At 41.8% G+C, this 27,765-nt stretch overlaps 1 protein-coding gene across 6 annotated transcripts; it reads right to left on the bottom strand.

The window, feature by feature from the left end:
• Positions 1–124: 124 nt before the first annotated feature.
• Positions 125–27,416, bottom strand: WIPI2 (WD repeat domain, phosphoinositide interacting 2). 6 transcript variants are annotated; one of them, XM_054211683.1, is made up of 13 exons: positions 27,157–27,416; positions 22,332–22,472; positions 18,240–18,322; positions 13,445–13,614; positions 12,084–12,180; positions 11,386–11,483; positions 10,845–10,937; positions 9,976–10,046; positions 8,951–9,058; positions 8,022–8,186; positions 7,105–7,212; positions 5,895–5,992; positions 125–5,033 (listed from the first exon to the last, which is right to left on the bottom strand). In XM_054211683.1, the coding sequence occupies exons 1-13, from the start codon at positions 27,228–27,230 to the stop codon at positions 4,921–4,923; spliced, it is 1,419 nt and encodes a 472-aa protein (XP_054067658.1). In that variant the 5' UTR covers positions 27,231–27,416; the 3' UTR covers positions 125–4,920. The 6 variants fall into 6 exon arrangements, with proteins under 6 accessions (XP_054067658.1, XP_054067657.1, XP_054067660.1 ...); XM_054211682.1 differs by having other exon boundaries at positions 5,862–5,992; positions 27,157–27,415; XM_054211685.1 differs by lacking the exon at positions 22,332–22,472 and having other exon boundaries at positions 27,157–27,413.
• Positions 27,417–27,765: the final 349 nt, after the last annotated feature.

Raw genomic sequence — 27,765 nt, 5'->3', positions numbered from 1 at the left:
CCGAGGGCTCGTTACTGCTGGCAGTTGGGTTTGGGCCACAGAGTACAGAACACACGTAGCATCACCCTGCTCTTATCCGGCCCCCCCATCTCCAAGCAGCAAACAAAAGGAAGAAGACACAGGATACTTATCACAACACAGAATTTAATTTCTTAGGCAGTTATAAAATTACAAAGAGCGATGGGCTAGCAGCGAGAGCCAGACACTTTGGTGAGGTGGAATGTTAGACAGATTTTTTTTCCACTTATTGACACAGCTATCGAACAGAGTGAGCGAGCACTGCAGGGTGCAGGGTTTTCCAGGCGAGGAAGCAAATGCAAGAGCAAATAGATCCAGGTAGACAAAGGGTTGAGTCAACGCCCCATAGAAACCCAGTGGTAGAGGTTTGGGAACGACTCCCCGCTCCTGAGAAAGGAGTCGGCCACATGCAAAGGCAGCGCAGGGGGAGTCAGCGTACGGATGGCTGCAGCCGCATGGTCCAAGCCACAGCGCCGAGACATCTGTAACGAGCACAACCGCAGCTATCTGCAAGCCAGAATAAAAACTTCTTGTCCATTATTTTCTAGGCAGTGGAAGATGAGATTTGCCAATTTGAAGTGTGTTAAAATGAAGGCATGTTATGTTAGAAAAAAAAAAAATATACAGGAATTTGCTGAATTCCTTTGGTTGCGCAACTGGCATCTGAAAGGATTTATTTACAGTCAGAGCCATGCTTTCTTCATTGCAAGCCTTTCATGGGGCAGCACAGATTCCAGAAAAAAAAACGAAGGCCTGCTCTGCACATGTGGAGAAGACCCTCTGCCTTGCTCTCAGATGTTAACAGGTTAAACCAAGGCGACTCTTAGCCAGGATAGCTGGAGCACAGAATAAAACTTTCCAAATCTCCGCAGTGATTAATCCCCGCCAGTGCTTTGGACAAAGACTCCTGTTGCTCTGCAAACAGCAGCAGAGCATCCGTGCACACAAGGGGTAGACTGAATAGCTCAGCGACCTACAAGGAAAGAAATTCTACCGTCTTCCTGCACGTTGCTTTGGTGCTAACGCCGTTATTGGAGCCAAGAAAGCACAGCATGGGATGTAACGAAGTGCTCTGCTGATCGGCTCCTCAGGGCTCTACGCTGACCTACTCACCGAGCTGGTGGCTCTCCGGTGCATTCCTCCCTTTTTTACTATCCCGCATAGGTCAGACACACGTTTCCTCTGTGGAGACACCTGTCCCTGTATTAAGAGCCTTCTCAGATATTTATTTGAATTCAGGCAGACTTGAAAAGTCCCCCCCTTCTACCCCCACCCTCTGTAGAAACAGGCCCAAGAAACTCACTTGCGTAGGACCTGAAGCAGAAAGACGCAGGCACACATCTGATCCCAGAGGGAGCACTCGCACAACGTCTTGCTGAACAGGGCCTCAGAAGAAACAGCTTTTACTAACCTCATTTTACTTCCTCCTCCTCCGTCAGGCCCAGCCTTTTAACTGCTAGATTTGTATCTATCACTTGTATTTCAGAAACAGTGACATAAGAAGAGTCCGGAGCAGATAAAAGCCTTCTGCCTCAGAACTCGAAACACAAAATAGGGTAAACAGACCGATGTCGAGACAGCAGCGGAGCACGTACACTCACTACCTGTTTGCACATCAAAACAGCTCCTTGCCCACGGTGCTCACTGGCAACAGATCCCGCTGCAATCTAAGACCTGAGTTTAGGTTTCCAAGTTTATAAGCGTTCCCCCCCTCCCCAGCTTTGGTTGTTTCAGTTGTCTATCTCTGCCCCCAAGCCTCTACCGAGTTAAAAAAAAAAAAAAAGCTATCAGCTGCAGTCCGTATCTAGAGAGAGACGCACCGTCACAGAACAAACACTGTCCTTCCAAGGAAGGTCGGTCTAAAACAAGAGGGGCTGTACAGGTGTTCCCGTATCGTATGACTAGAAGCCCATGGCCAGGGCACAGGGCTAGTGCCTCCTTGGCTCGCCCTGGGCAATCCGGGGCTGTTAGACCATCGGAACAGAAACGTTTAGACAGCACCTGATCCGCAGAGCATAACACCGCAATCATATGCTCCATACCCAGGTGAGGATGCAGCTGCAAACAGCATTTCTGGTACATTTAAGAAAAAAAACAACAACAATACATCTTTGCATCATCAGGATGAAACGCCAACATGAAAGGCTTTAACTTTGGTAGCATACCACAACAGGGTGGTTACTGAAGACCTAATAAGGCCATCAGAGGGAAATATTAGTCATGTTTTATCTGAGGAAAAGTTTATATCCTCGTGCAATGAACTTAAGACAAACTACTGTCACCACTCCCCATTGTCAGTGGGGACCAGAAACCACCTGCTCCACCCTACTAACTTCATGCTGGTCACTAACCCCAGAATATCAATACTTTTGCTCTCTAAAAAGATTTTCCCAGCTATAACAACAAGACAGATACTTTAACTGGCTTCCAGCTTCTACTTAAGAGCAAACCAAGCAGGGCACAGCGATTCAACAGTCAGCTTGTGGCTCACGAGCAGGAGCACACTACAGCATATGGAAGACACAACTACAGTGAATATAGGATCTCCAACTCACCTGTGGAAGATAAGGTGTAAAAGTTAAGAAAAGGGTAAAATTAGTACAATAAGCGTTCTGAGTTTTTAGGAGTAAGTCAGTAGTTACTACGTAAGATGGCCTTTGTTACACTCAAGAGTTGTAAAACTTGTGTGCTTAGCAGATCTGTGTTGTTTATGCGTGTTTACTACTAACTCTACTTGTGGAGTCTACGCCAAGCCTCCAAGTACGTTATCAGGAACATTACCAGCTTTAGTCTGGAACAAGCAGACATCTGACGCTCCCGGGTGGTTCAGTCTGCCAGCACACTGAGATTATATATGCTTCAAGACTTGCATTTTACTCTGCAGACGTGAGCTCCACAAAGCTGACAGCACTTGCAGTAAAAACACAATTCCAAACCACAGAACTTAGTCCTCAGCCAGAGCTTAAAGTCAAGAGACTAAGCAATATCTCAGCGGCTTGCTTTGGATGTGCTGGGTTCTAGGGAGGACACCACAAGCCACTCCAGCCAGCTACTTAGAACAGTCGAGGGTTTTCGGTGAATGAACAAACCTGACCCCTTCTCTCCCACGTGTGCTCGCGTGAGAACATCTTCCACATACACAGACTAACAGCAGCCTCGCTGATACCGGCAGCTCTCTTGGCAGGGGCTACCACCATATTCTGCACTTTCAGAGGAAGGTGAAGCCCACCTGCCCACAAAGGGCTTTGGGGACAAAGACCACTGCCTGCTATGGCTTGAGGGAAGCCTTGTTCACAGTACCAAATCCCCAGAGCACCTCACTGTTCAGTTGTGGTAGGGAGTTCACACATAGCTGGAGTCCTCAGCTTCTGTCCTCCTCTCAAGATCTGCAGTTGCCTTGTCTCTTTTTATTTTCATTTCTTTGCAAGCAGCCAGTAGAGGGAAAACGAAGCAACCCACATTGCTACACAAAAGGCAAGGCAGGCTCATTTTGGCCAAGAAAAGTAACACTCACCAAGTACTTTGCTAATCACTTGCTCACTAACTGTTATCCAAGACTTAAGAGAAGGCACATCACAACCCTAAAAATAGTCCGCAGCCCTGCTCAGCCTTGGAAAGCCCTAGCCAGGGTGAGGGCAGTTAAGGATTTATCCCAAAACTACCAAAGAGACAATCAGTCCCTGGAGCACATCACAAGAGGTACTCTGATCAAAGAGGAAATAAAAAAATAAAAATTAATAAAAAGCACTGTTATCCATCAGAAGAGAACCCAGAAAAAAACCTAATCTTTCAAAATCATTTATATTTACATCAGTATCTTGAAAAAAAAAAAAAAATCATGAACCTTCACTATCAGAGCAGTACAGCCAGCCCCAGACTGATGAGAAGCAAGAATGGAGAGCTGTGCCTTCCAGCTGACAACCTTAAGGCTGTTTAAAGAGTGAGGCTGCCATACTCTACAGCGACTTCCATCCAGCCTGACAGGATCCTTGCTTTGGATAATTTTAAAGAGTATAAAAAATGGTTATTGCTACTCTGCCAAGGAAATAAGACAATCTACAGGAGAGAAAGCAAGTGCATTCCAAGTCTTCCCTAAAAAAACCCCACAAGCTTATCGGACACTTTGGGCTATAGATACTCAAGTACCACAGGCGTACAAACAAGAGTCTCTAGCAATTCCTCCTTCATTCTAGCTCTCTTCCTGCAGCAATTTCTTTTCTTCCCTGTAAAGGCACTTTCTATATTCCATATCCTTACGCAGGGAAACACTTCCAGTTTTCCATCTCAACAAACAGAACAGTCCCACAAACACACAACATTCAGAAGGAATTTTAATTAACAAAATGGTCCAGGAAAGGGGAGGGAGAACCCAAAAAAACAGGCCATTGCATTTGAAAGGTTGCATGTCAGTCACTAGGTATGCCTGCAAGCCCATGCACAGGAAACCATTTGGACCTTTGTCAGTGCAGAACTAGTCTCAGCTTCCAGAACCACTTCTCTACTCCTTTCTTATATAAGCTAAATATTATATACATATATAAAAAAAATACAAACTTGAGTTTGTTATAAAGTGGCTTCTCTCTCTCTCCCCCTCCTATGCTTGCTTGGCACATGAACGCATGCAAAGCTAGTAGGCTCCGAGGGCTGCACAAACAGCAGGTTTTGGCAACAAAAAAAATAAACACAGCTAAAATAGATAAGCAAGATTAAAAGCCACTGAATTGAAAACCATATATTTTTCCAATTGTATAGAATTAGAACTACAGCTACGACTTAAAACTGTAAGAGTCTGTCATCCTCTCTCCCAACTCATGTCAAAGTTCATAGCAGCATAACACGAGATTCCTCAAGAAACATCAAGCCAGTGTTCTCTGCTTCAGGAGTGAGTTCACAGGTCAAAGTTTAGTCTGTCCGAAGGATCATGGGGGGATGCTCACTGTCTTCGTCCAATCTAAGTGAGTTGGTTTCATCTTCCAGGCAAGCTCCACCCACGGCACCCAGGTCATCCGTATAGGCTGCGGAGAAAGGAACAAGCAGCTGGGGGAACAGCAGCACAAACTAAGCTTGGAACCAAGGTGAATGACTAGAGCTGGAGTACCAGATGTTACTTGCAACAGTTTCATTGCCACCCTATGTTTGCCTTCATCGTGACCAGGAGTCTCCAAGCCAAGAGCAGTTTATGATCAAAATTCAACTATTCTGTCCTGCAATGTATACTGGTACTTTGGGCAGGCTGTTTTCCATAATCTCCTCTCATGCATTACAGCTGCAACTGCAGTAACGGTGCTATACATGCAGGCTGTCCTTCCTCTGCAGCTGAAGCACCGTGCTGAGTGCCACACAAAGGGTAAAAGCACCACTTGGAGAGCTGCCGCATTAACAAAATTCTCATCCTCTTAATTTAACAGAGCAGCAAAGTGAGGCTAAAAGGTCACTGTTCCCATAAAGGAATAACAGAAGCACTTATCGACCTTGCTAAAAAAAAAAAAAAAAAAAGGAAGGGGGGTTTATAATTCAGATGCTTTGCACAAGGTCTGGGTGCAGAACTCCTGTATGAGATACTTGTGTCAGGGCATCTCAAGAGCCACGTGGCAAGTGCTGCCACTATCTTTACCAACCACAGTCTGAGACAAAGTTCTACCCAGAAAGCAGCAAAGATGAGTGATTCATCTACAGGAAGCTACTACACATCACAAGTGCTCTTTTCCCACTGCTCACCAATGCTCCCCATCACACCCGCAGTTATGAAAAGCTCAGCGTTGAAGTAGACAAGCTCACGCAGCCATCTAGAATGAAGCAATACGCAGAGGTGCTCTCTGCCCTGTTTCCAGCCTTCTCCTTACCATGCCTTGTGGGTGAGGAAGGCACATATGTACCTTTAGTCACAGCGGCACTGTATGTCTGCGCTACCAATGGCCGGTCATGGGATGCAGACTCTAGAATTTCGTTGGCTGGCTCCATACTGCCATCGAGCCTACCAAGCAGAGAGAGGTTAGCTGGAGAGGTGATCCACCTGGGCACAAAACAGCTTTAGGCGGCATCTACACAAGAATATCTCATTAGACATGCAAGAATAATACATATACACATGCAACAGGAGGAACTTGGTCCCTCCATTCCAGAGGACTGTCAAGAAGGCATCTGACAACACTTCATATTTATCACTGGAGACACATCAGCGACATCGTTGCCTCTGATACGGCATCAAGATCTAAATCCTAGCAGCTGATAGGAAAAAAGACTGAAAACAAGAGTGCACAATTAAAAAACCCCAACACATTCCAATCAGCAATATTACATATTGTCTCTTGAGCTCTGTCCACAACAGAAGGGGTTGCTTCATACACATACACTAGAAAACTCTCTAGTGAAGCCAGAGGTCATACCTTAAAACATTCAGATAAATCTAGGATTTTTTGACCAGGTTTACCAAAGCTGCAAACCTTAATTATCATCGTGAGTTACTGGCTTTAATTCTATGACTAATCATGTAAATAACCCAACTATATTACCCTAGCTTCTCCTGGCACGCCTTATTAAAAAATAACAATGCCTTGTCATATTTTCCTTAAGATTTCTACAGTACTGCTGCAGAACATTAGCTGGTTGGCCTATATGCAAGGAATTTTAATAAGGACACCGGTAGAGAGAGAATACTGATCATTTCATAGGCCAGATTGCCCTCTGTGAAGTCAGCATAACGTCTCTCTCTCTCATGTCTGTAACCGCTTCATTTATTGATGAAGAGGATGGTGTCAGATGTTTCAAGTTCTTGTTTAAGTAACTCAACTCAGACTGCCAAGTAAGAGGAAAGAGGATCACGCAGCTAACAGCGATTGATCCTTCACCGCAATTGGACAGTGTTAAATTTCGGCTGGTAAAGCGGTGCTTAGTGTAGCAGATACTAAGAAGGAAGGCGCAGGGGGATTCTGAAGTTACTCCTTCACATCAGAGGTCTGGGAAAAGATTAGTTTAAAGAAATGGGCTGTTCTAAGTCAGACTTTCACACAACAGAACTAAGTTTAAGAACAAACTGGATTTTGTGAAGAAATAAAATCCAGCAGGCCTCAGCTAATGCGGACTTACTTGTGCTGCTTCATTAGTGTGCACTCTCCTCCTTCTTGGGGGTCCAGGTTGTACATGTAGAGATACCCATCAGCAGCTCCCACCAATAAACGAGGAATCTTCTGGATCCTAGAAAGGTTTAGGGGAGAGCAACAGATTAATATGAACTTAAGAAAGTACACTCTCCTCCCATGATTTTAAGCCATTTTTCTTCCCACACTTTTGCTTCCAGATAGGGAACACTGTTAACAGTTAGAGAGAGCACCTCGGAAAGAATTGTGTGTACAAATGTAAGGCATAACCACATTTGTGGTGCTTTGAGATCAGGAGTGAGAGTGCAGACATGAAGCCAACGTAGCATAAAAACTAAAAACCCCCCACAAAATAAGTTTACTACTGCTCAGCTTATTGCTTTGGTAGCTGTGCCAAATGGGACCTGCCTTTGGTGAAGAGAGAATAAAAATTTAGTCCTCCAAATTAACTTTAATGAATGCTATGCTGTCTTAGAGACAAAAATAATATGAACTTGCTTTCAAAGACTTCTTTAATGGTTAGCCTGGATTGCCTAATTTTGTACTAACATAACATTCAGCATCACTTCCCCTAGCACTAATGGAAGCAAGTGTCATGAGCCCACGGGTCTGTTCTCAACATTATTCTTTCCAAATTAAAAGACATCTTTAAACCACCTTAAAAATAGTCTATTCTCATCCAAATATTACGCCTTTCCCTCCTCCCCTCACAGGACTGGGAGGTGTTAGCTCTAACACATTGCTCTTAAAACGGGAAGAGGCTTTGAAATGATTACAGGTGATCCATTGCTCTGGGTGCTCCCCACTCCGCTGGAGATGGGGTTACGTTCTACGGTGTCAGTCTCTCCAAAGCCCAACACGGCAACCCAGCAGGGCGGCAAACGCAGGCTCAATTTGTCTACTCACGTGGCAAGCGCACAGATGTTTTTGTGCCCACAGAACGGCAGGCGGACTGTAGCAAAGGCTCTACCCTGGTTGAACATTTCCGTTACTTGAGAGGGCAGATAGCTTGTTGAGGCCATCAGCACTTTTCCAAAGTAACCTGTCCAGGTTGTAGGCTCCTCCTGAGGTCTACAAGTCAGAAGGAAAAAAAGTGACTGACTTTGCCTTCACGTTAGAGAAAGGCGCATAGACACTTTGAAACATCTTTTTATTTTTAAAGCTATAAAGCAGCTATTTGTTTCTCTTCAGAAATAACTAAAACACCCCTGAGAACTCTGATACACTCCATTTATGTTACAGGGCACAATGCGTCCTACAATACCCTCAGCCTGTTATTTAAGCATATTTGATTGTAAACTGATACTTCTGCTTATAAAACTGTATTTCATAAGGTTCATTATACAAGAGCAAGATCTACTGGGAAGTGCTACACTTCAAGATTTGATCCGCCTGTTTACCACCAAGCAAATCATTGTTTCCAACAACTTCCACAGAAATTTAAGACAGACTCTCCTCTCAAATCATAAATAGGAACATTTTATAACCTGGCACCTTTTAAAGCCCCAAAGGCAGCTGGAAGGCATTGCTAAGACAGCTCTTCCCATATGGATGTCAGGAGAGGTGAAACACATATCTAACTGAAAATGTTAACTGCTCTGCATTCCTCTGCCAAGGATGGCCAATTTCTCTTCAGCAGAAATACCTTTTCTATTCACCAGGAGAACCGTACGCAGCTCAGCTGCAGTTGCCGATTCATAAATAACTTCTTATGCCCTTTACTTTATGGAAGGGTTCAAAAGAAGTCTGTCCACACTTTGGAGAACTCATCCTGTTGAGTATAATCGATTTTAAAGCCTTTTCCTTGTAAAATCTAAGGCACCTCTGAAACCTACTTTTCTTTCACAGTCTCAAGTTTGAAGATATGCACCGTCTCTGTGTTACTGGACGCAGACAGAAACATGCCATCCATGCTGAAGGCCAACGAACAGATGCTCACACACCTAGGGGAAACAAAAAGAAGGACAGACAATCAAGCATTATTTTTGACATACTAGTACTACCAATTGGTTTAAGAAGAAAGCTAATGTTAACTAACTCATGGGAGTTGACTTAAATGAGAATATTACTTCTCTGTTTTGGTATGTAGGAGTCTTTCTGAACATTCACCACTAAGGAGCTCCATAATTTTCACACAAGCTGTACTGAGAGAGCTGCGAGGAACTGCGGCTGCACAGCAGACGCACCTGCTCTTCTTCTGTTAGTGATTGCAGGTGACTCACAATTAAGCCAAAGTATTTGGCTTATTTAATAATTAAGCAGATTTCTCAGTCACCACCGCTTTGCAAATAAGAAAAAAGAACATTTCCATAGTAAGCATTCTGAATTCTCTGACACCTTCTTAAAGCACTTCAAGAGCAAGATTTCCATTAACGAAGTTCAACTCTGATGTGTACCAGATACGGGGGTCAATTAGTAACAATCTGAACTCAGTCTTACCTCTGTATACAGTACAGAACTACTACTACTACAAATCACAGTACCGTTTCACAATGGCTACTATGATCACAGCACTAGCAGGATTTAGAAGAGAGCAAGAATATTAGATGTACTACTGCCTCCAATTGCCGTAAGAATACAATACATCACACAAAAGGTGACCCACTTTAAACAAGTTCCCTCACCAATAAATTTTTAAAAGGCAAGAGGGAGTGCAATTCTGACAGGATTGGTCTGTAGAATAGTCAAGTCCGAAGGAGCGAAACTGGAAGACATTCAGGCTGACGCTGTTATAAGCATACAGGCAGGGATGAACGAAGATGAAAACAGGCAAAAATCAGGATGCCAGCTCAACTGCAGAACATACTGGAGATCTACCATAAGGAATGAGCTTCAGATAATTAGCCCAGTTGAACTTTACCTCTTCACTCCCCTTCGGAATTCAAAGAGTTTCTGCCCCTCTGGAATGGAAAACACTCTTATTACTGTCCCCTGTAGAGAAAAAAAAAAAATTTAATTTCAGGTTTGTTCATTGTATATTAGCTCTAGTGAGCAGAGTACAGCTACAAGCAGTAAACCATTTTGCTGTTAACTTAATAACATTGATGCACACCAGATACTAGCATGATTTATGGAGCTTGTTGGTAGAATGCGTTTGAAGAGCAGAGAGAAAAAAAAAAAAAAAGAGGTGGGACCTACTAATTGAGAGAACAAGCTGTGCATCAAGAACAGCCCTTCTTATATTTCATCATGAAAATGACCACACTAGGCAAGTCCCACAAGTACAGTCACCTGGATGTCTTTGTGCCTTTATCAGATGCAATCGGTTACACCCCTATATTCTAAGCTTATTACTCAAAGAGCAGAGGCTTCAGACTTTGTAGCTTATACAATTTAGATGGACAATTCGTCATCATGTGCCAAAGACTGGCATGACACTTCTCTCTTCTGACTTTAACTGTCTTGTTTTCATTAGGAAGATGACATCAAAACAAGGCAACTAACTTCTAATACATATCCTGCACTAAAGGGAGAAACACTTAGAGGATTGCCCTTATTACAACCAGATTAAAATGTATTTATTTAAATAACCTTATTATCCAACATTTCACAGCACTGAAGCTGTGTCAAATATCATTAACAGGTCTTAACTTAGATTTGCCACTCTAACTGTAAGCCTTCTTTTTTGGCACTTGCGCATGGAATTGTGCACGCTTAAACTTACTCAAAATGCTTAGAAACAAATCACATTTTTATCACTGCCAGCAAGTCAATAAAAAGCCACCTTACCTTTTCTGATGCAGTGGCAAGTTTAGTACCACTTGCGTCAAATGCCAAAGCAGCCAAGGGACTATCATGAGCTGGGATCATATTAGCAGCTCTCTGCAGGAGTGAATCAATAAGATAGAACCTTAGTACAGTACAGGTTAAAAGCTACATGTCTGCAGCTTAAGACTGCATATTTCAGAGCATTCAAGGCAACTATAGGTCTTATTTTACAGACAACAGCTTCAATATTGGCTTCAGTAACTGCTAAGTACATAAAATTATGACTTAACCACGTGCGTAGAGATGAAGCAGTAGAAGGATACTTAAGAGACAATCCAAATAGAAATTAGTTTACTTTGCTCCACCCATTTGCCCAACTGTACATCAAATCTAATATCAGCGTCTGTATGTTATTTGCTGATGTTCCATGAAGCCTGGCTACAAGGATACTGCAAACTGACACAGAGGAGCCTAACTGAGTGTCTAGGAATTCCTTCCTGAGCAAGACGTTTCCAACACCTGCATCTTTACAAATGGAAACAGCATTCACAAAGATCCTTACCAGATTGATGGTGTCGAAGACTTGTACTTCTCCAATAGTTGCGCTTCCTGGATAGGCCAGGTAGCAGTTATCATTGTTTATTGATAAAGCACACAACCCTACAAGCGACGCAGAAACATCATCAGAAAGAGACAAATTCCAAGACTTAAGCAGCAGAACTTTCTGATTCTATGTTTGAATATTAAAAGATAACTGAAGTTATCCTCACAAGGGAGCAACAGAAGCAGAACACGGATGAGCAATCTCAGAGTCAACATGCAACATATTTCACTACTCAACGTAAGTTAAAGTTTAATATAAGGTAGAGAAGAAAGAATACTAACAGAGCTACAATAACTGATTAAGCAGTAGAATTTCCCATGTCTGCCATGACTCCTAAAGCATTAACCTGACAAAGTCTTTAACTACATCAAGTGCTGGCAAAATCCAGTTTGTACCTCTACTACTTCTAACATTAAAGACAATCGCTCTAGGAGACTAAAACACTGTGAAGATGCAGTTTAAGGCAGAGCCTGCTATTTGCTCTCAAAAACCTCACTTGTATTGAATGGGGAGGCTCGAAGACAACACTCACGTTTTTAATTGTTACTTTTATTTGAAAGTGGAATTAACAATGCTACAGTTCCCCATAGGAAGCGTCGTGCATTGACACAGAATGCACTTTTCAGAGTTACACTAGCTTCTAACAACATACTCACCTGCAGGATTGGGAGGTGTCTCCCTGATTGTATGTAATACCTTCATGTCTCGTATGTTGTGTATATAAAGAGACTCTTCCAGACATACTATCAGTCTCTAGACATGGGAAAGAGGACGAAAGGCTGATATCAAACTGCAGTTTATATTAATTTATCAATCCTAAAAGAAAAAATTGTATCCAAAATGCAGTAGGTACCTTCCAATAGAGAAAAGGTAGTACCCACCTGATGGGAAGAAATAAGAGTCTGATAGAAGATACACAAGATACACCTCTTGACAAGGCTTCAACCGCGCAATGCTACACTCGGTCACTTGAACTGACTTCTCTCAACCACGCTAGTGCAAATTGATTTAAACGAAAATGATTCACATTACTAGTTTAAGTCAGCAAGCCAGAAACCTTCATTTAAAGCTATTTAATTCTTATTCTGTACCTACCCTTATGTATTTCCTCGCCTCAAGAGGCCAATTCACATGTGGAAATTATTTTCTGCTTTGGCTAAACAGAAGAACATACAAGACTTTTTAAACCATTTATAGAGCCTATTACTTACTCAAAATAATTTCGAGAGGCTTTTTTTTTTTTTTTTAAAACTTTAAGTTCTTCAACATCTCATTTAAAACTTTCGTAGACTACATCTGGGTGACTAAAAAGATGTTACTCATTTAATGCTACCTCACTATGCAAAAAACCCAAATTAGCCACTGTTTCCCTTATGATTTTAAGCAGGAATGCATGCCATCCTCCCACACCTGATTTTGGGGGAGGGAACGGACACTAAGATTTTCTCCTTCAGATGCCATTCTCTCTACTTTGAATGAACTGGTTGAAGGCAGAAAAGTCTGTATTTGCAGAGTCTACTAATGATTTAGTAATACAGAAAACTATGGTTCCAGGCACTTCATTCAAAGCTTTCACCAGTTCAGTGATTTCTTTTTTATTATTTTTTTCTTCTTTTAAGAATTCAAACTGTATTAAAACCCATAAAAAGTGAATAGATAATAACTTTAAGTTTAGGCCTGAACAGAAACTGTCAGTTTCACACACTTTCACATTTAGGATCACAGGATGATTCACACTGGAAGGGACCTCAGGAGATCTCCAGTCCAACCTCCTGCTCAAAGCGTGCCCAGCTTACTAAGGGCTTTTTCCTAGGTAAATACATAAACATAGAACCAAAAATATTTAACTAAATGAGTGTGCTGAGATGCCATACAGAAGCTACAGTTGGAAAAGCACATGTTAATTTCAAATAGCAGTTCTGTCACAAAAGGAAAAGACATCCATCAACAGAGAAGGTGTCAAAATAAGCTCCACAACCCCTTCCCATGTTTTCACATACTCAAAATTACTACTCACCTGTCTATTGAGTTTGACAGCCAAGATGGTGTTGGAGTAACTGTAGTTGCAAATCTCTGTCCCCTTCTTAAAGTGACAAACTTTCAGCTTGCGTGGAGCTTTAAGGCTAACTATGGCCACCAGACTACTGGAGAACAGCCTCTCCACAATGCACACATCTTCCGTGTCAGCTGAGGTATCACAGTAATGAGGGAAAAATACAGAAGGAGATTTCAGGCAAGAAGAATGACACACATCAACAGGAAATACTGTCTAAGAAAACAGTCTAACACCACAAACATTCTGCCACAACAGCTCAGAGTCAAGGTGGGATGCAGGACAGCTTTTTAAAGCAGAAAATCTACACAGTGAATGTTGATTTACAAAGATTTCCCATTCCCCCCCTAGGTGTCATGCAAGTTTACACTTCAGAACAGTGTCTACATCCCCCTGCCCAAGATGAAAAAGAAAAAGTCCTGAAGATACAAAAAATAGCAAACTGTCAAATTCCAGAATCTTACAGTCTTCTCTTACCTCTGCAGAAATCTAGGAAAGCAAAAGGTTTTTGTGTTGGGGGTTTTTTGTGTGTTTTGTTTTTAAAGCTATACTGTGCATGGAAGGGGTTTTGATGACCAAAAACCCTAGAGTTTCAGCACAGGTCTCCATGAAGAAAGAAAGGTTATTGTACTCAAAGCAGACGGTAAACTCATTTGTTATAAGACTGCTTCAGACACTAATTAGTATTTTTTACATATACCATCTTTTACCTGACAGCCCCTAAAAAGAATTAGTACAGGAATCAAAGCCCAGCGTGTATGCATAGCCATAAAACAGCGTTGCTTTTGTCATGTGTTCTGCTATGGAAGCACTGGAGGCAAAGGAGGAACACAAGTCACCATTCAAAACACAGGGAAGACAGGAGGAGGGAGGAGAGTCCAGGATCTCTGGCAAAGAAGCACTTCCAAGAGCATTTGATTATAGGACAGTATAGGACCAAGCTGGTAGGAGTCCAAGTCCCACCACCAGTTACCCTGGCATGTGTTCTTCCCCCTCCCAGCCCCTGAAGCTCCCTTCCAAAAGCCCCAGAGACATCGTGGACAGTTTTCACAGCAGGAGAAAGTTTTACCACTCTCCACAGCTCTCCCACTGCTACCGGCTACATCTGCCCTTCCATTACAGAACTGAATCAAGACAAGCAACTTGAGCCTTTGGCCCTGTTCCATCAAAACAACCAAACTTTTCAGAAATCAGTATCTGGATTAGCTCAATGCTTAACATATTCCAGTAAAAAAAAAGCTTATGTCTGAAGGCCTCTGTTTTGGCCAAGAGACACATTAAATAACTGTCACTGTTCTCATCACCAATGACAGAAATTCCCCGAAAAAAGTTCTGTCCAACATTCTCAGAATACGACAATGTCATCACTGTGTGACAAGTCTGCTTTGAAAGTGCTTTTTATGGTCAGTTATTTCAAGAAAAAGAACAGAAAATATTTAATGTTCTACATTCTTTTGAGCGAAATAACCTCCTTATGGAAAAAGAACAGGTTTATACTAAGCATTTTCAGTATTCTATGCAATACAATCGACTTTTATCTAAATCTCGTATTTAATGCGGTACTTTTCCAGAGAAGACAAAACAGCTCACAGAGGCTTTGAAAATTCAATTTCCTCACTTCTGCAACATGGATAATGCATTTTAGCAATTATTTTGTTTTCAAGCAATTGTTCTCCATTTTCCTGATGCCACACACAACACATGAAAAAGAAATACAAAAAGCCACTTCAACAAATTTATGCATAGGCTTTCAAACGCAGAGGTCCATGTTCCTTGAACCACACTACTAACGTAGAAGATTCTCAAATATTTTACAGTATAGGTTATCAGCTTTCCATCTAAGCCTGGAGTCCTTCATAACAATGGCATCCTTTTGCAAGGGTCGAAGACCAGCACAGAGAGACCCAAAAACCACAGTCTGGCTGCTCCCTGCTCCCGGGCAAGCACAGCTTCTTTCCTCATTTAGGGGCAACTGTGTAAGACACAGCTTCTGGGATTTGCTACTCTCCCAGGCAGGCAGGAGAAACGGTATTCCAGAGTAGGAACTACAGCAGAGATTCAGACGGAAAAAGTGCTGTCCTACACTGCGCTGACGCAGGTGAGGCAGCAGGGCAGGCACACAGGGAAGAGCAACGCCAGGAACCGAGCAGTCACAGACAGAACAAAAGAAAAAACAAAGACAAAAAGAAAAAAACCAAGCTTTCAACAAGGAAAATGCTTAAAAGGTGGAGACAATCCTTCAGTCTAACCGTAAAAAGGCTTACTATAATACACAGTTACCTTTATAGAAAGGCTTTGTGATTGGCTTTTAATTAAATTCACTTGAAAAATACAGGATGCACCTCTGTTCCCTCGTCTTCCCCTAACAGGAAGAAGTGATAAAAATCTCTTCACAGCTGCCAAGCCATGTATACTTCCTAACGAGCAACTGTTCAAATAAAGTACCAGGCCATCCTGTACATCCTACATCCAGCTGACCCAAATTAATCATGTTTAGAAGTACTAGTTAAGTCCTATAGCAAGGCTGTTAATCACAGTTTTTTCTGTTTGTATTTTCTCTTTTAAACTACACAAGTGAGCACTACTAGAAACTCAGATTCAAAATACAGCAAGAACAAAAAGGGCTGGGAAATGATTTAAGTATCAGCAGTGTGGGGAGAACGAGCAAATACATAACAAGATTACAGTTTCATAAACACAAGCATGTAGCATCACAGACAAGAGCTAGTCAGAACCAGCTAGATTATGATCAGCTGTGCTTTTATTTCATTTTTAATACAAGAACAAGAAGCATGTTATAAGCATTTGTTAAGCCTTAAAGCACCCTCCAATCTAATACTTATTTTTACAGGGGGATCAGCTGAGGAGGGAGTTAGGCGATTTGTACGGAGTCACAGTAGAAGTCAGTGATGGGAGTAGACAAAGAAACCTCCCATTCTTTTCAGTCGTTCTCTCAAACACAAGACAGCTGGGCTATACTCTGTAGTTTACTTTAGACACCTACACAAGAACTGGCAGCTCAATCCTACAGAAGAGAGGGAGGGTTCCTTACAAGTGCTCACTCAAAACAACACCAAGTCTTTAGACCCACTTAAACTAAATTTGGAGGCAGGCGGCACTTGTCCAGGAGGCCTCAAGATACTTTTCCTTGCGGGAAGGAGGTACCTAATACATAGGGAGCCCACCACCCCCATATCAAGTTTTAAACAGGCATGGTTTGCAAGCCCAAGACTGAAATTCATTTAACTACATATAAAAAATAAAGATCTCAAATATTTAAGTCTGCTGCAGACATTGCATGTTCTATGAGCGAAGGTGAAGACAGCTTACACAGGGCAAACCATCAAATTTTCTACTAAATGTTACCTCGCACTCTGTGCTCTGTATTTATGGACTTCACGCTCATGGAAGAAAATTTACAATATCGAAGAGGTTAAGCCAACACAGCCATCCCAGAACAGCCTGAAGACAAGACTGGAATCAGCAGGTCTAAATTCCAATCCCAGCTGCTTTATCAGTTTACTGCAAGATTTTGAGTAAGGCCAATCGAACCCGTACATTTTCTTTCAAGGACTACCTAGATAAGCTGTCCGGCAAAGTTCAGTTCAGTCTCTCTCGGTACTTTTATTCAGTGTCTCGTGTAACAGGAGTCATCTTCACTGTGTCTCCTGGAGCGGTATCAGGCCAGATACTGTAAGTGCCTAACATACTGCAGAGGTCAGGTACCTAAACTCAACACCATAAAATGGAATTCAAGCTGCCGATTAACCAGTACAACCAGACCATGACTCAAACAGGCAGTTGTAGCTGCAACACAATTTAACCTGACCACAGGTGCCTAATTTGAACCTCACGATTACTTCTCTTCATTGACTGTATACAGAAAAAGGCTGTTACCACAGGTAATAGGTGATGTGAATCACACACCATTTTCAAGCTTAAGATGCCACAGGGTCAGGTCACTTAAGGAATGGAGTTTGAAGACAAGTCTGCTGTGGGCCATGGTATGCTGGGATCCTACACTAAATGCTGACAACACAGCTACTGGTGCCATCTGTTCACATGGAGTTTAAAGAAAGCACGGACACTCATGCATAGCATTCATAGTTTACTTACTAGCACCTCAAAAAAGGTAAGTCTATGAACTGCTGGCAAAACAAGGAGTACCACTTATTCCCCAAGCCTGTCTCCATTTCATCTCTTATCGTACGCCACTGTTGTCAGTATTAAGAAGTTATGGGAATCTGGATTATTCACCCTTTTGGATGAGTAAACCTGCAGCTATCATGTTAGAAAAGTATTTTTCCAACAGCAAATATCAGAATTAAAGAAAAAGATAATCAAGGCTTTGCTTTCTTATTTGGTAAAGGTATATTAGTGGTTGCCTGCCCCAATAGCAAGTATAAAACCCCAAAAGACACACTCTCACACCAGTAAATATTTTTTTTATGCCCAGCTGCTATATAACTTGGCTATTGGACATAAACTTAGAAAAGCAAAGAGTTCTCCTCATAGCTATTACCAAATTTTATAACATACCATCGAAATTTAAATACAGAACACTGGTACACGGTTTTACCCTGCCAGTAATAAATTGTCTTGTATTTGTGTGATATTTCGTCATACACTTAAGGTTCCTCCTATGTCAATTTCAAACAACCTGTTAAAAAATGAAATATGCCTTATTCTTCCCCAAATTAAGCCAAACGAGGGGGTAAGAAAAAGGAAAAAAAAAAAAAAAAAAAAAGAAGATACTCACTGCATTCATAGATTTGCTCTAATTTGTCCACAGAAGAAAGAGAGAAGAATTTGTAGCCTGATTTACTGCCAACTGCAAGGGATCTGAAAAAGAAACAAGCCAGTCAGGAACATAAATTAAATCATCTGTGAATTACCCTAGGACAGATTCTTATCCTATTCCAAAACTCCAGTTGGGTTAGCTCAGTAAGAAAAGCAATAAAAAGCTTGACCAAAAAAGCCGGTTAGCTCCCTCCATCCTGAAAGGGCCAAACAGCTTCAGAATTACCCCAGGTGTGGAATCCTGCTTCACATTTTACGAAATGAGAGTTCACAGCTCAATGTAAGCCTACTGCCCAGTTCGTACTGGCGATTTCTCCACACAAACTAAAAGCTTGAGTGTGGAGGAAAGATGATGACTTGAATAATGTAATGCAAACCAATTACATCATTGCCTCATAATGAGAGGTGACCTCCAAGACCTTTTAAACTGGCATTGTCTGGGGATTTTTTTTTGCTCTTTATACTGTAACCTTCCCCGAACACCCCGAAAGAGCTATCATATTAAAAAAAAAAAGAAACGAAAAGGAATTAAAGACTGCCAACTCTAACGTTGACAATATTCAAGCACCTCCAAAGAACATCGTCAGATCTCAGTCTTACAAATACCCATGCCGAATCTTTGATTGGAGGCACCCTCTTAAAAATGCTAGTCACTGATGTTAAACAGATTTTAACAATAGTAGAACATTAAAAAACTGACTACAAACCCTTCTTTTTCCTCCATTACTCTATTTTCACACTTAGCTCACAGACCATTTAATTACTTTTCCAGTCAGAGTCAAAGACAGGTCTTAAATTTTAGCTAGAAAAACCTTTAGGGTTGTCTTGCATGTCTTTACGCATGAAGGCAGCAGACAATGGCACATTCTTATTTTCCCCTCCCCATGCAGAGGATGATTTTATGCCACAGAAAGAGAAACTTAACAGTAAATACAATTGCGCAGAAGTGTATTAGTATGCTTATAGTTCACATACTTCTTACTGCCAGGACACATGGAGAGAAGCTAATTAAATTCTAATAAAAATGTATTTCGATATGCCAAACTGCGGCAAGTCATTCAATACAAGGCTAAAACCCAACCCTGCCAGTCACCCTGCCAAAATGCCCTTCTGAACTCAGTAAGATGATTCGCTATCATTCAGATGCACTAACCATTAGCTCTGCATTTAGAATACAATACAGATTCCTAGATTTCTTGCTCTTTCTGTATTTTCCTCCCATGGCTCCAAAGTGAGCCCTTTTTAAACTTCAAGTTACACGGAAGAATAAAAATTGTTCCTCAAATGGCTTACCCTCTAAAATTAAGATTCCCAAGCTATAAAAATCAACTTCCGTATGATGGTATGACCTTCTCTTCTATGAAAAAAAAAATACAACTGGCACAATCTGGTTAAGAAATTGTATTTGAGAAGGCTTAAACCTTCAAATTAAAATATGCACCGTCCAGACAAGAGAAGTAAGCCTCCCCAGATTCAATAACCAAGTTATTAAAAAAAAGCATGTTAGGCTTAAGAGACAGAGAAGCAACTATAAAACAAACTTTGTTGCTGCTTCTAAATCACCTTAGAAATACTGAATTTAATTTTATTTCAGACAAAATCACTATGTTCAGCAGACTGTATCTGATTAATCGTCCAAGACACTCCAGTGTTTTTTCCTCAACTACTTTTGCACAACTCAATGAAAATCCAAATGCTGTGGGAAAAAAAATACCAAACTGTAATCTGGAAAAAAAAAAGAGTAATAAGTTAGCTTTTTTTAGATCATTTACTGCTTCCCTCAAAAGAAAGTTTAACAAAGAATGACATTAAAACTGTCACTTCACAAAGGTAAACAAGCACTCAACTGAGTTAAAAATAAATGGGAGTCACAAGACTCTTTGCAATATAAACTACCTACAAAAGACACAGGACGGTTTCCTCGCGGAGACTTCCACATAGCAGCTATTTCTCAGTGTATTACTTGGCCAAATTGATTCCTGCATTGTACTTGCAGCTTTAAATACAGAATATTGCTGTATCACTGTTTTACTGACAGTATCACCGAAACCAGTAAGCAAGACCATTTTTCTTGTCCTACCAACTACCTATACCTCATTTAAATAAGCTTTAGACAATGGCAAAAGCAAGTGGTACACATGATAAAAATCATTAGACTGAGTAGAAGCCAAGATGAAGCAGCACAGAATAGACCTTTCCATCCATGGCAACGGCTTTTTGTTATTTCTTTCAGGATCAAGGTGATAAAGTCACAAATCATTTGTTTACAGAGAACAGCGCGAGTCAGTATAATTAAATCCATTTCAGAACACAAGCATAACTGCAAAACAACCCATTTTTCTTCTAAAACAACATTCTTGGTTTTGGAGGGTTTGGATTTGTTTTGTTGTGTGTTTTATTTTTTTTTAATGTACACTCAAATTACTTCTTATGAAACTATTGGAAATGGGCTCTTTATATGTAATAAGAGAACTTACTAGGCTGAGTTACACCAGCATAATCATAATGATTTAAATCCCCCATCTTCCCCCGCACCGATATTACACTTAAGCCCTTAAGACACCTGATAGCTATCTAAATGATCAAATCCCACAAAACAAGTATCCAGCCAAAATTACCTCACCTCCGAAAAAATGTGCAACCATATGGGGAAGAAATATGATCAATAAGCCATTCAGCTATTGCTCAAATAAGACAGTAGCCAACAAGAAGCTACTGTAGTTTATCAGAAGCTCCTTTTGCAGTGTGGGTGTTATGCTTTATTATCACCAATTTTCAGAAGCCGATGAGAGACTGAAATTGAAAATAAAATCAATACCCAAGAAATTTGCCTTTTTTCTTCTAACATTATGCTACACACAGGTATTTTTTTTTAGCTATATTATCTGTAGCCTCTATTACGCACCTTAGATTGTAGACTTTGAGCTATTTCATCACCAAGGTTGTCCACACAGTACAAAATTACCAATATAGCCGTGATTTATGAAACTGTGTTTACCCACTTTTTTCCCACCAAAGATAATACTGTAGTCTCATCCAAGACTACATAAAACTTGAGAGTATTTTCAAGAGTGGCTGTCATAAATAATTAAAGACTAACCTCATCAAGTGAGTGGTGTTATGGGATATTTCACACACGCATTTCAAGATGCTGACATTCACTCTAAGTGCACTCCCCTAGAGTGGGAAATGAGCCGGTTCAATCTCCCTGGCTCTTTAGAAACAAGTTTTTTCAGATGGGTTAGAATCGTGCAGGTTTTCTTTTGCTGCTTTAATATACACACAGAAGGAAGAAAACCAGTTTTTCCCTTTCTGCACCATAGAGGACCTTAACTATTAATCAGAAATATTCTACATTAATCAGAAAGATCCTACTAAGGCCAGTTCTCAGATTAAAATCAATGGCAGCTGCAGTATAAACACAACTCCAGAAGTCATTACTATTTTAAATAACTAGTTAATTAAACCTACCTTCATTATGATACAGTCTTATTATATTAATGCTGCACCTCATTTCAAAACCAATGCAAATTTCCAAAGACAGAACGTTTTGTGAACAGAGGCTTATGATGAAGAAGGGGGAAAATAATATTAAGAGGGGAAAAAAAATAATCAATGAAACAATATAAGAAAAGAATTACTAAGGAACTTAACTTTGCTTTATTTCCCCCTCCCAAATGTCTGCTGAAACCAAAGTCGAAACATCTTACAGACATGTCTTAAAAGAAAGGTCAAGAATGTCATTATTTTGGACAAGAGCTAAACATAGAAACTCATACGTTCAACAGATTTGTCAGCAACACTCTGACAACCGACAGGAAATTTTCCCCTTGTTCTTATATTAAATCAAGCTAACCCAAACTTCGATCTGCCACAGCAAAAGCAGACCACGCTTGCTCATCAATTAACATGTAGCAATAGGCTGGGACAACAGAAAGTTCATAATTCAAGTAAACATCACTGCTCTCAGGCCAAATTCACACGCAGAGGAACAGTTCCTCTGGCAAGCCCACCTCCGCTGCTATCAACAACAGCGAGTAACACGACCTACGATTGCTTCTCTCCGCTATCTTCCCTGAGCACGAGAGCTCTGCGATCGCTCTTCCCTTCCTTTTTTTTTGGTTTAGCTTTAAAGCCTCCTTGGAATAGAGTTCTTCTGTCCTCAAGGATCACAGGTGAATGACACCTGAACCTAGGAGAAACAAAGGCAGAGGAGTGAATGCTCAGCCCTACCTCTTTTCTCCTCTCAACACATGCTGTTTACTACAGAGATCCAAATATCACATGGTAAGGGAATTAGAATACAACTTCTGCAACATGAAGCATGCTACCCAGCTTTAGAACTATAAGCATTTGTTCAGAACACAGAAGCAAACTGATTTGGGCAAAAAAGGGTAGAATCAAATCAGAAAGAACAGATACACAGACAGATACCTGTCCCATGTAACTCCACACATAAATGAAAGCCGAGACTAAAGCCCTCGCAAATAAGCTACACACCAGTGTTTTTGTAAGAAATACAGATGCAAGGCTTTGCTTTGTCCTGTCATCATGAGTCTGTTCTCAAAACTACAGCAACTGTTTTGTTTCCAAGTGATGTCACTCGATTACTTTTTTAAAAAAGGCAACTAAGACTTCTCTACAGTCCGCATTGTTCCACAAGTAGGTTCTTTGGGTGGTTTTTTTTTTTTGTGTGTGTGTGTGTGTAAATTGAATCTGAAGACCACAGAACTTAATTTTTAAGTTCTTCCAGAAGCATTTCTCTGGGAATATTTGTGTAACAATTTAAAGACTGAAAGTTTTACCTATTTTATGGATACGTGTAAACTTTGAGATCCGGAGTTATGCTTTGGGTAAAAAGTTACATACTTCTATGATATTAACACATTTCCCTTATGGGTTTTAAAGCCCGTATGAGTTTGAGAGATGAGTGTAATTTTTCATAAATGTATCCACACTCGGTTTTAGTAGTTCTCCCAGAAGTAATAGAAACACCACACGGGTTTAAGTTGTCCTTCTTACCAAACATCCATCCTTAAGGATTTCTAACTACTAAACCATTCCTAGCACCAAGATCACCTACAAGCTTCTCCTGCATGGTTTTGCTCGGATACCCGAATTCTGACCAGCTACTTCCCTTTTATCTTCAAGCTGGAGCTTCTGCCTCTCAATCAGAGAATGCCAGTCATGCTGAGTTGTGCAACGATTGATTCACTGGGTAAAAGGGCTAGCTCCAAAACAAGCAGACTAACATCTTCTCAAAATGACCTTCTCCATGTTTTTACTTAATGAAAACATTATATCAAAGAGAAGCCACAAACCAACCGCTTCTGCTGCGTTATAGGTGGAGTGTTTTCAGGCAGAGTTCCAGTCCCAGGCAATAACTCAAAACTCTCATGTAAATAAAGCTTAGGGCAATATGGAATAAAAAGGCAAGATGACACTTGCAATAACATAGATACTATTCCAAGAGACACTGTCACTACATACAGCATCCATGAATGAACATTAAAAAAAAAAGTTAAGCTGGGAAAAAAAACCCAAAACAACTAGAAGCAAGATAGAGGATATCTGCTTCAGGGATTGCAACAACTGGGAAAAGCAACAGCAACCTTTATGCTGACAACATTCTTCTAACTACCAGCAATCCAATTTCCCAAGACTAAAAGCCACCATGAAGCTCATCTCCCTCCTACAGAAGACAATAATTTATTACTAATCCTTCATAAAGCCTAGGAAAAGTTAGCTTGATGCCTATTTTTACAAGCAACAGGTACCATCTTTTCCTAATACAAGGCAATCGGCTCTGCTGTCTAGGCAAGCAAGACACATTTGAGCATGAACTGAACTGGCACCTTGTTAAGTTGAAGGTAAAAGCTTTGAATGTAATAACAACAATGTACCCATGTCATTTATTTTCCATTTTTGTCTGTCAGCAATTTTTCTAATTACTGAAGCACACCTTAAAACATGATGTGAACTCTACTGACTGGGAAGACGTAAACAAAGCTTGCCTTTCATATACTGGCTGAAAGAACACGCATTTGTTTACCTTGCCTGTCTGTAAGACTACTCCATTTTCTTGTAATATAAATTGAAAATAAGCAAGCTTTCTGAGGCCCAGCAGGAAAGTGTAATTCATTCCTAATAAGTCCTTTTCAGCTCTTCTCACCTGGTAAGTGGTGATGATCTAGATATCTAGAATAGTATACTAATAAACCCAGAGAGTTGACCTCTTGTTTCTCTATTCAAACGAGAAAGAAAAGAAAGATCACACATGGAAAAGAAAAAGAAAAAAAATCAAATAAACTTTGGTATAAAGAACTTACACAACCACTATGTTCTACTCAGTTTAAGAACTAGAATGCGACTTCATTATTTGGGTCATTTACCACATCAGACAAGTGTTTGACTAAGAGGCTGCTTGCAAAGATGTCTGAAAGGCTTACTGTTTTATGCTTACTACTTTTCTTGGAAAGATTTCTTTTGAGACACTATTAGAAAGAAGGGATACTTATTCCACACCATTCAACCATCTCATTTGTCTCAAAGTAAGTGGCCTTTTATATTATTCTCGCAATTTTGAGACAGAAAAATTGCAACAGGAGCCTTTTTCTATTTAGGTAAAATGGATATCTGAAAATGCAAAAGTATGCCAAGATGACAAGAAAGACTTCGTATCCCAAGACTTTGACTTACAAAGATATATTGGCCAAGTCTGGATCACGTAAAAAGATAAACTGTATCATCACCGAAATTCTCTTGTCAGCTAATCTAATGTAAATATATTAATCTGTCTACACAATGAGCATTAAAATGCTGAAGATCAAAAGAATCAGCTATAGCACAGACATTGAAGAACACTTCTGGATATTTACAAAAATGCATTAAGAAGAGTAGTGAAGAAGCACATACAGTTGAGGACTAGCAAGAAAGAAATCATTAGTCGCTTGTCCCTTTTCCCCTCCCCATAAATTTAAGAAGGAATTAAATTTTACTCTTCCTTGAGGAAAGATTTCAAAGTGTACAAGCCAAAGACCAGCTAGATAAGCTTATGTTACATTTGCTATCTTTTCACTTCTGCCTTGGGTTTGTTCTCAAGCCAAGCTTGCGGCTCTCTTGTTCAGAAGAAATTTTGTTTTGTCACGACTCAGTGATCTTTTAAATATATTCAGCTCTCCACAAAGCCGAGGTGCAACTGAAAACAGGCAGTTGCTTTAAGGAAGGAGAAATAGTAAAGCTTTTAGATCACCAATGTGGACATCACAGTTTAACCTAAAACCTAATATAATGACCTTCATAAACTACAAAAGAAAGAGATGACAGATTTCCTAGTTATTATGACTTGTTTTATCTAGTAATAGGTAAGAAATGGATGGTATCTGAGCAAAACATGGGTATGTTTTATACGCACAATGACAGAGTGAGCTTTATATGGTACTCAATAAAAAAAGTGAAAAGTAGTTGCAAAAGTCTTTGGCTTGAATCAACAGACGGATAATGATTTACTTACAAATACATAGAAGACTATTGCTTCCCCCCATCATTTATCATAAGTTATTTACTGTTAAAAGTCTCTTGTCTGAAACCTATCCAGCTCCACTTGTTCATCTCTTCACCCCCAACAAAACCTTCAAAAGCAAAGAGTATTTCCTTCTGCGATGTGACCTTTCTCCTCAATCTTGGCAGTCACCATAAATAATCTTCTTCCCTTCACAATTGCCATATGCTACAGTCCATGCAGAAGACAGTCAAAGATCTCTCCCTCATAATAAGATATCGCTGCTTGTGAAATGAACAAGTACTTGTTAAAACAAAAGAACACCACACATGTGGATTATGCTCTGTGATGCCAACCTGAGATCATTTCCTCTTACTCACTTCCTAAAACAAAACGTCTCCTTTCTGAAGTACAAGTTCTTTCGGTTATTGCCCCCCAGTTTCATCTCTTCGGTATGCAAGACAGTCAAATCCTTCTTTAAAGGAACCTTAGTGCTCCCATTCCCACTATAAGGGATTTCTTAAATTGAAAAATATTGCTTTTTAATACCACATATAAAACCTAATATGCATAATTAATCTAAATATGCTGCAACAATTAAACAACTTGCAAGATGTGCAGCATGAACTATCCGACCCTTTCTAGAACTGAAACACGAATAAGTACAATTTCAATGACTACATGAGAAAGGCCTGTTTTTCAAAAGTCAAAGCCAAAAGAAGCATGGGCTTATAAAAATATCTTAAAGCCTAAGGTACACTGCTTCAACGCAGACAGCAGGTGAAAACAAAAAAGCTGTAGGAAAAGATAGCTACAATGAGATTTCAGATGAAGTCTTTGTATCTCCTGGAGCACTTGGGTCTCCGTGGTATCTCAGTCTCTCCTGAAGGCCGGACATCATCAAGAACGAGAACCAGCCCTCCCTCCCCTTCCCAAAGCAACAGCGAGCAATGATCCTAAATACAAGAGCGAAACGCTCCCCAGGGCAACAACCTGGGGGGGGGGGGGGGGGGGGAGAAGGCAACACGCTACAACCACAGCTCCAGCGGCCCAGCGGCCCTCTGCTGCGGGTCCCTTCCAGGGCGGCCTCGCACCCCGCAACTCCGCACACAAGCCAAAGGGGAGAGGGGGGAGCGTGGGACTGTTCCCCCCTCACGGGGACCCCGTCCCCACTCCACGGCAGCGAGGGCAGAGGCCGGCACCCGCGGGAAGGGCTGGCAGCGGGGCGGAGAGGGAGGACCCCGCCGGGCCTCCCCCAGCAGCCAGGCCTCCTCAGCGTCCCCCGGGGACGGCCCCCTCAGGCACCCCCTCCCCGGGCTCATCCCACCCTCAGGCCGGGCTCCCCCCAACCCAGGCCGGGCTCATCCCCCCTTACGTGTTGTCCTGGTTGAAGTTGGCGAAGAGCAGATGGCCGCTGCCGGCGTCGCCGCTCTGACTGGCCAAGTTCATGGCGGGACGGCCCTCGCCACCCCCGTCCGGCGGGGGTAGGGGGGGGTTGGGGAACGCCTCCAGCAGGCAGCGCACCTCAGCCCCGGCGGCCCCGGCCCCCGCCGCACACCCGCGGCCTCCTCATCCCCGCCGGCCCCTTGTTTACGCTGCGGGCGGCGGAGCGGCCCCGCGCCTGCGCCACCCCCGCCCCGTCGGCCCCCGCCGCCCGCCCTCCTGCCGGCCACCGTACCGCCGCCGCGCATGCGCTCGCCTGGCGGGGCGGGTGGGGCCAGCGCATGCGCCCGGGCGCCGGCGCCGAACTCAGTTGGGAGAAAGGGGCGGGGCAGCGGCGCTCTGAAGCTAAGCGGGGCCCGCGGGGGTCGGCGGCTGGATGGGAGAACAGATGCGGCGGGAGTCCCCGATTCGGACGTGTCCCCGCTGTCGCCAGCCTTGACCGCCACCGCCACGTTACTGTCGCGGTCCCTGCAGACACTACAGGGTCAAACTCCGCGCGGTCCCCGCCCGCCGGCGCCTCTGCAGTTCTGCTTCGTGCCAC

Source organism: Rissa tridactyla, chromosome 8, assembly GCF_028500815.1.
Source record: "Rissa tridactyla isolate bRisTri1 chromosome 8, bRisTri1.patW.cur.20221130, whole genome shotgun sequence".
NCBI lineage: Eukaryota > Metazoa > Chordata > Aves > Charadriiformes > Laridae > Rissa > Rissa tridactyla.
The sequence above is the reverse complement of the archived record's forward strand: the minus strand, read 5'-3'. Positions and strand labels throughout refer to the sequence as shown.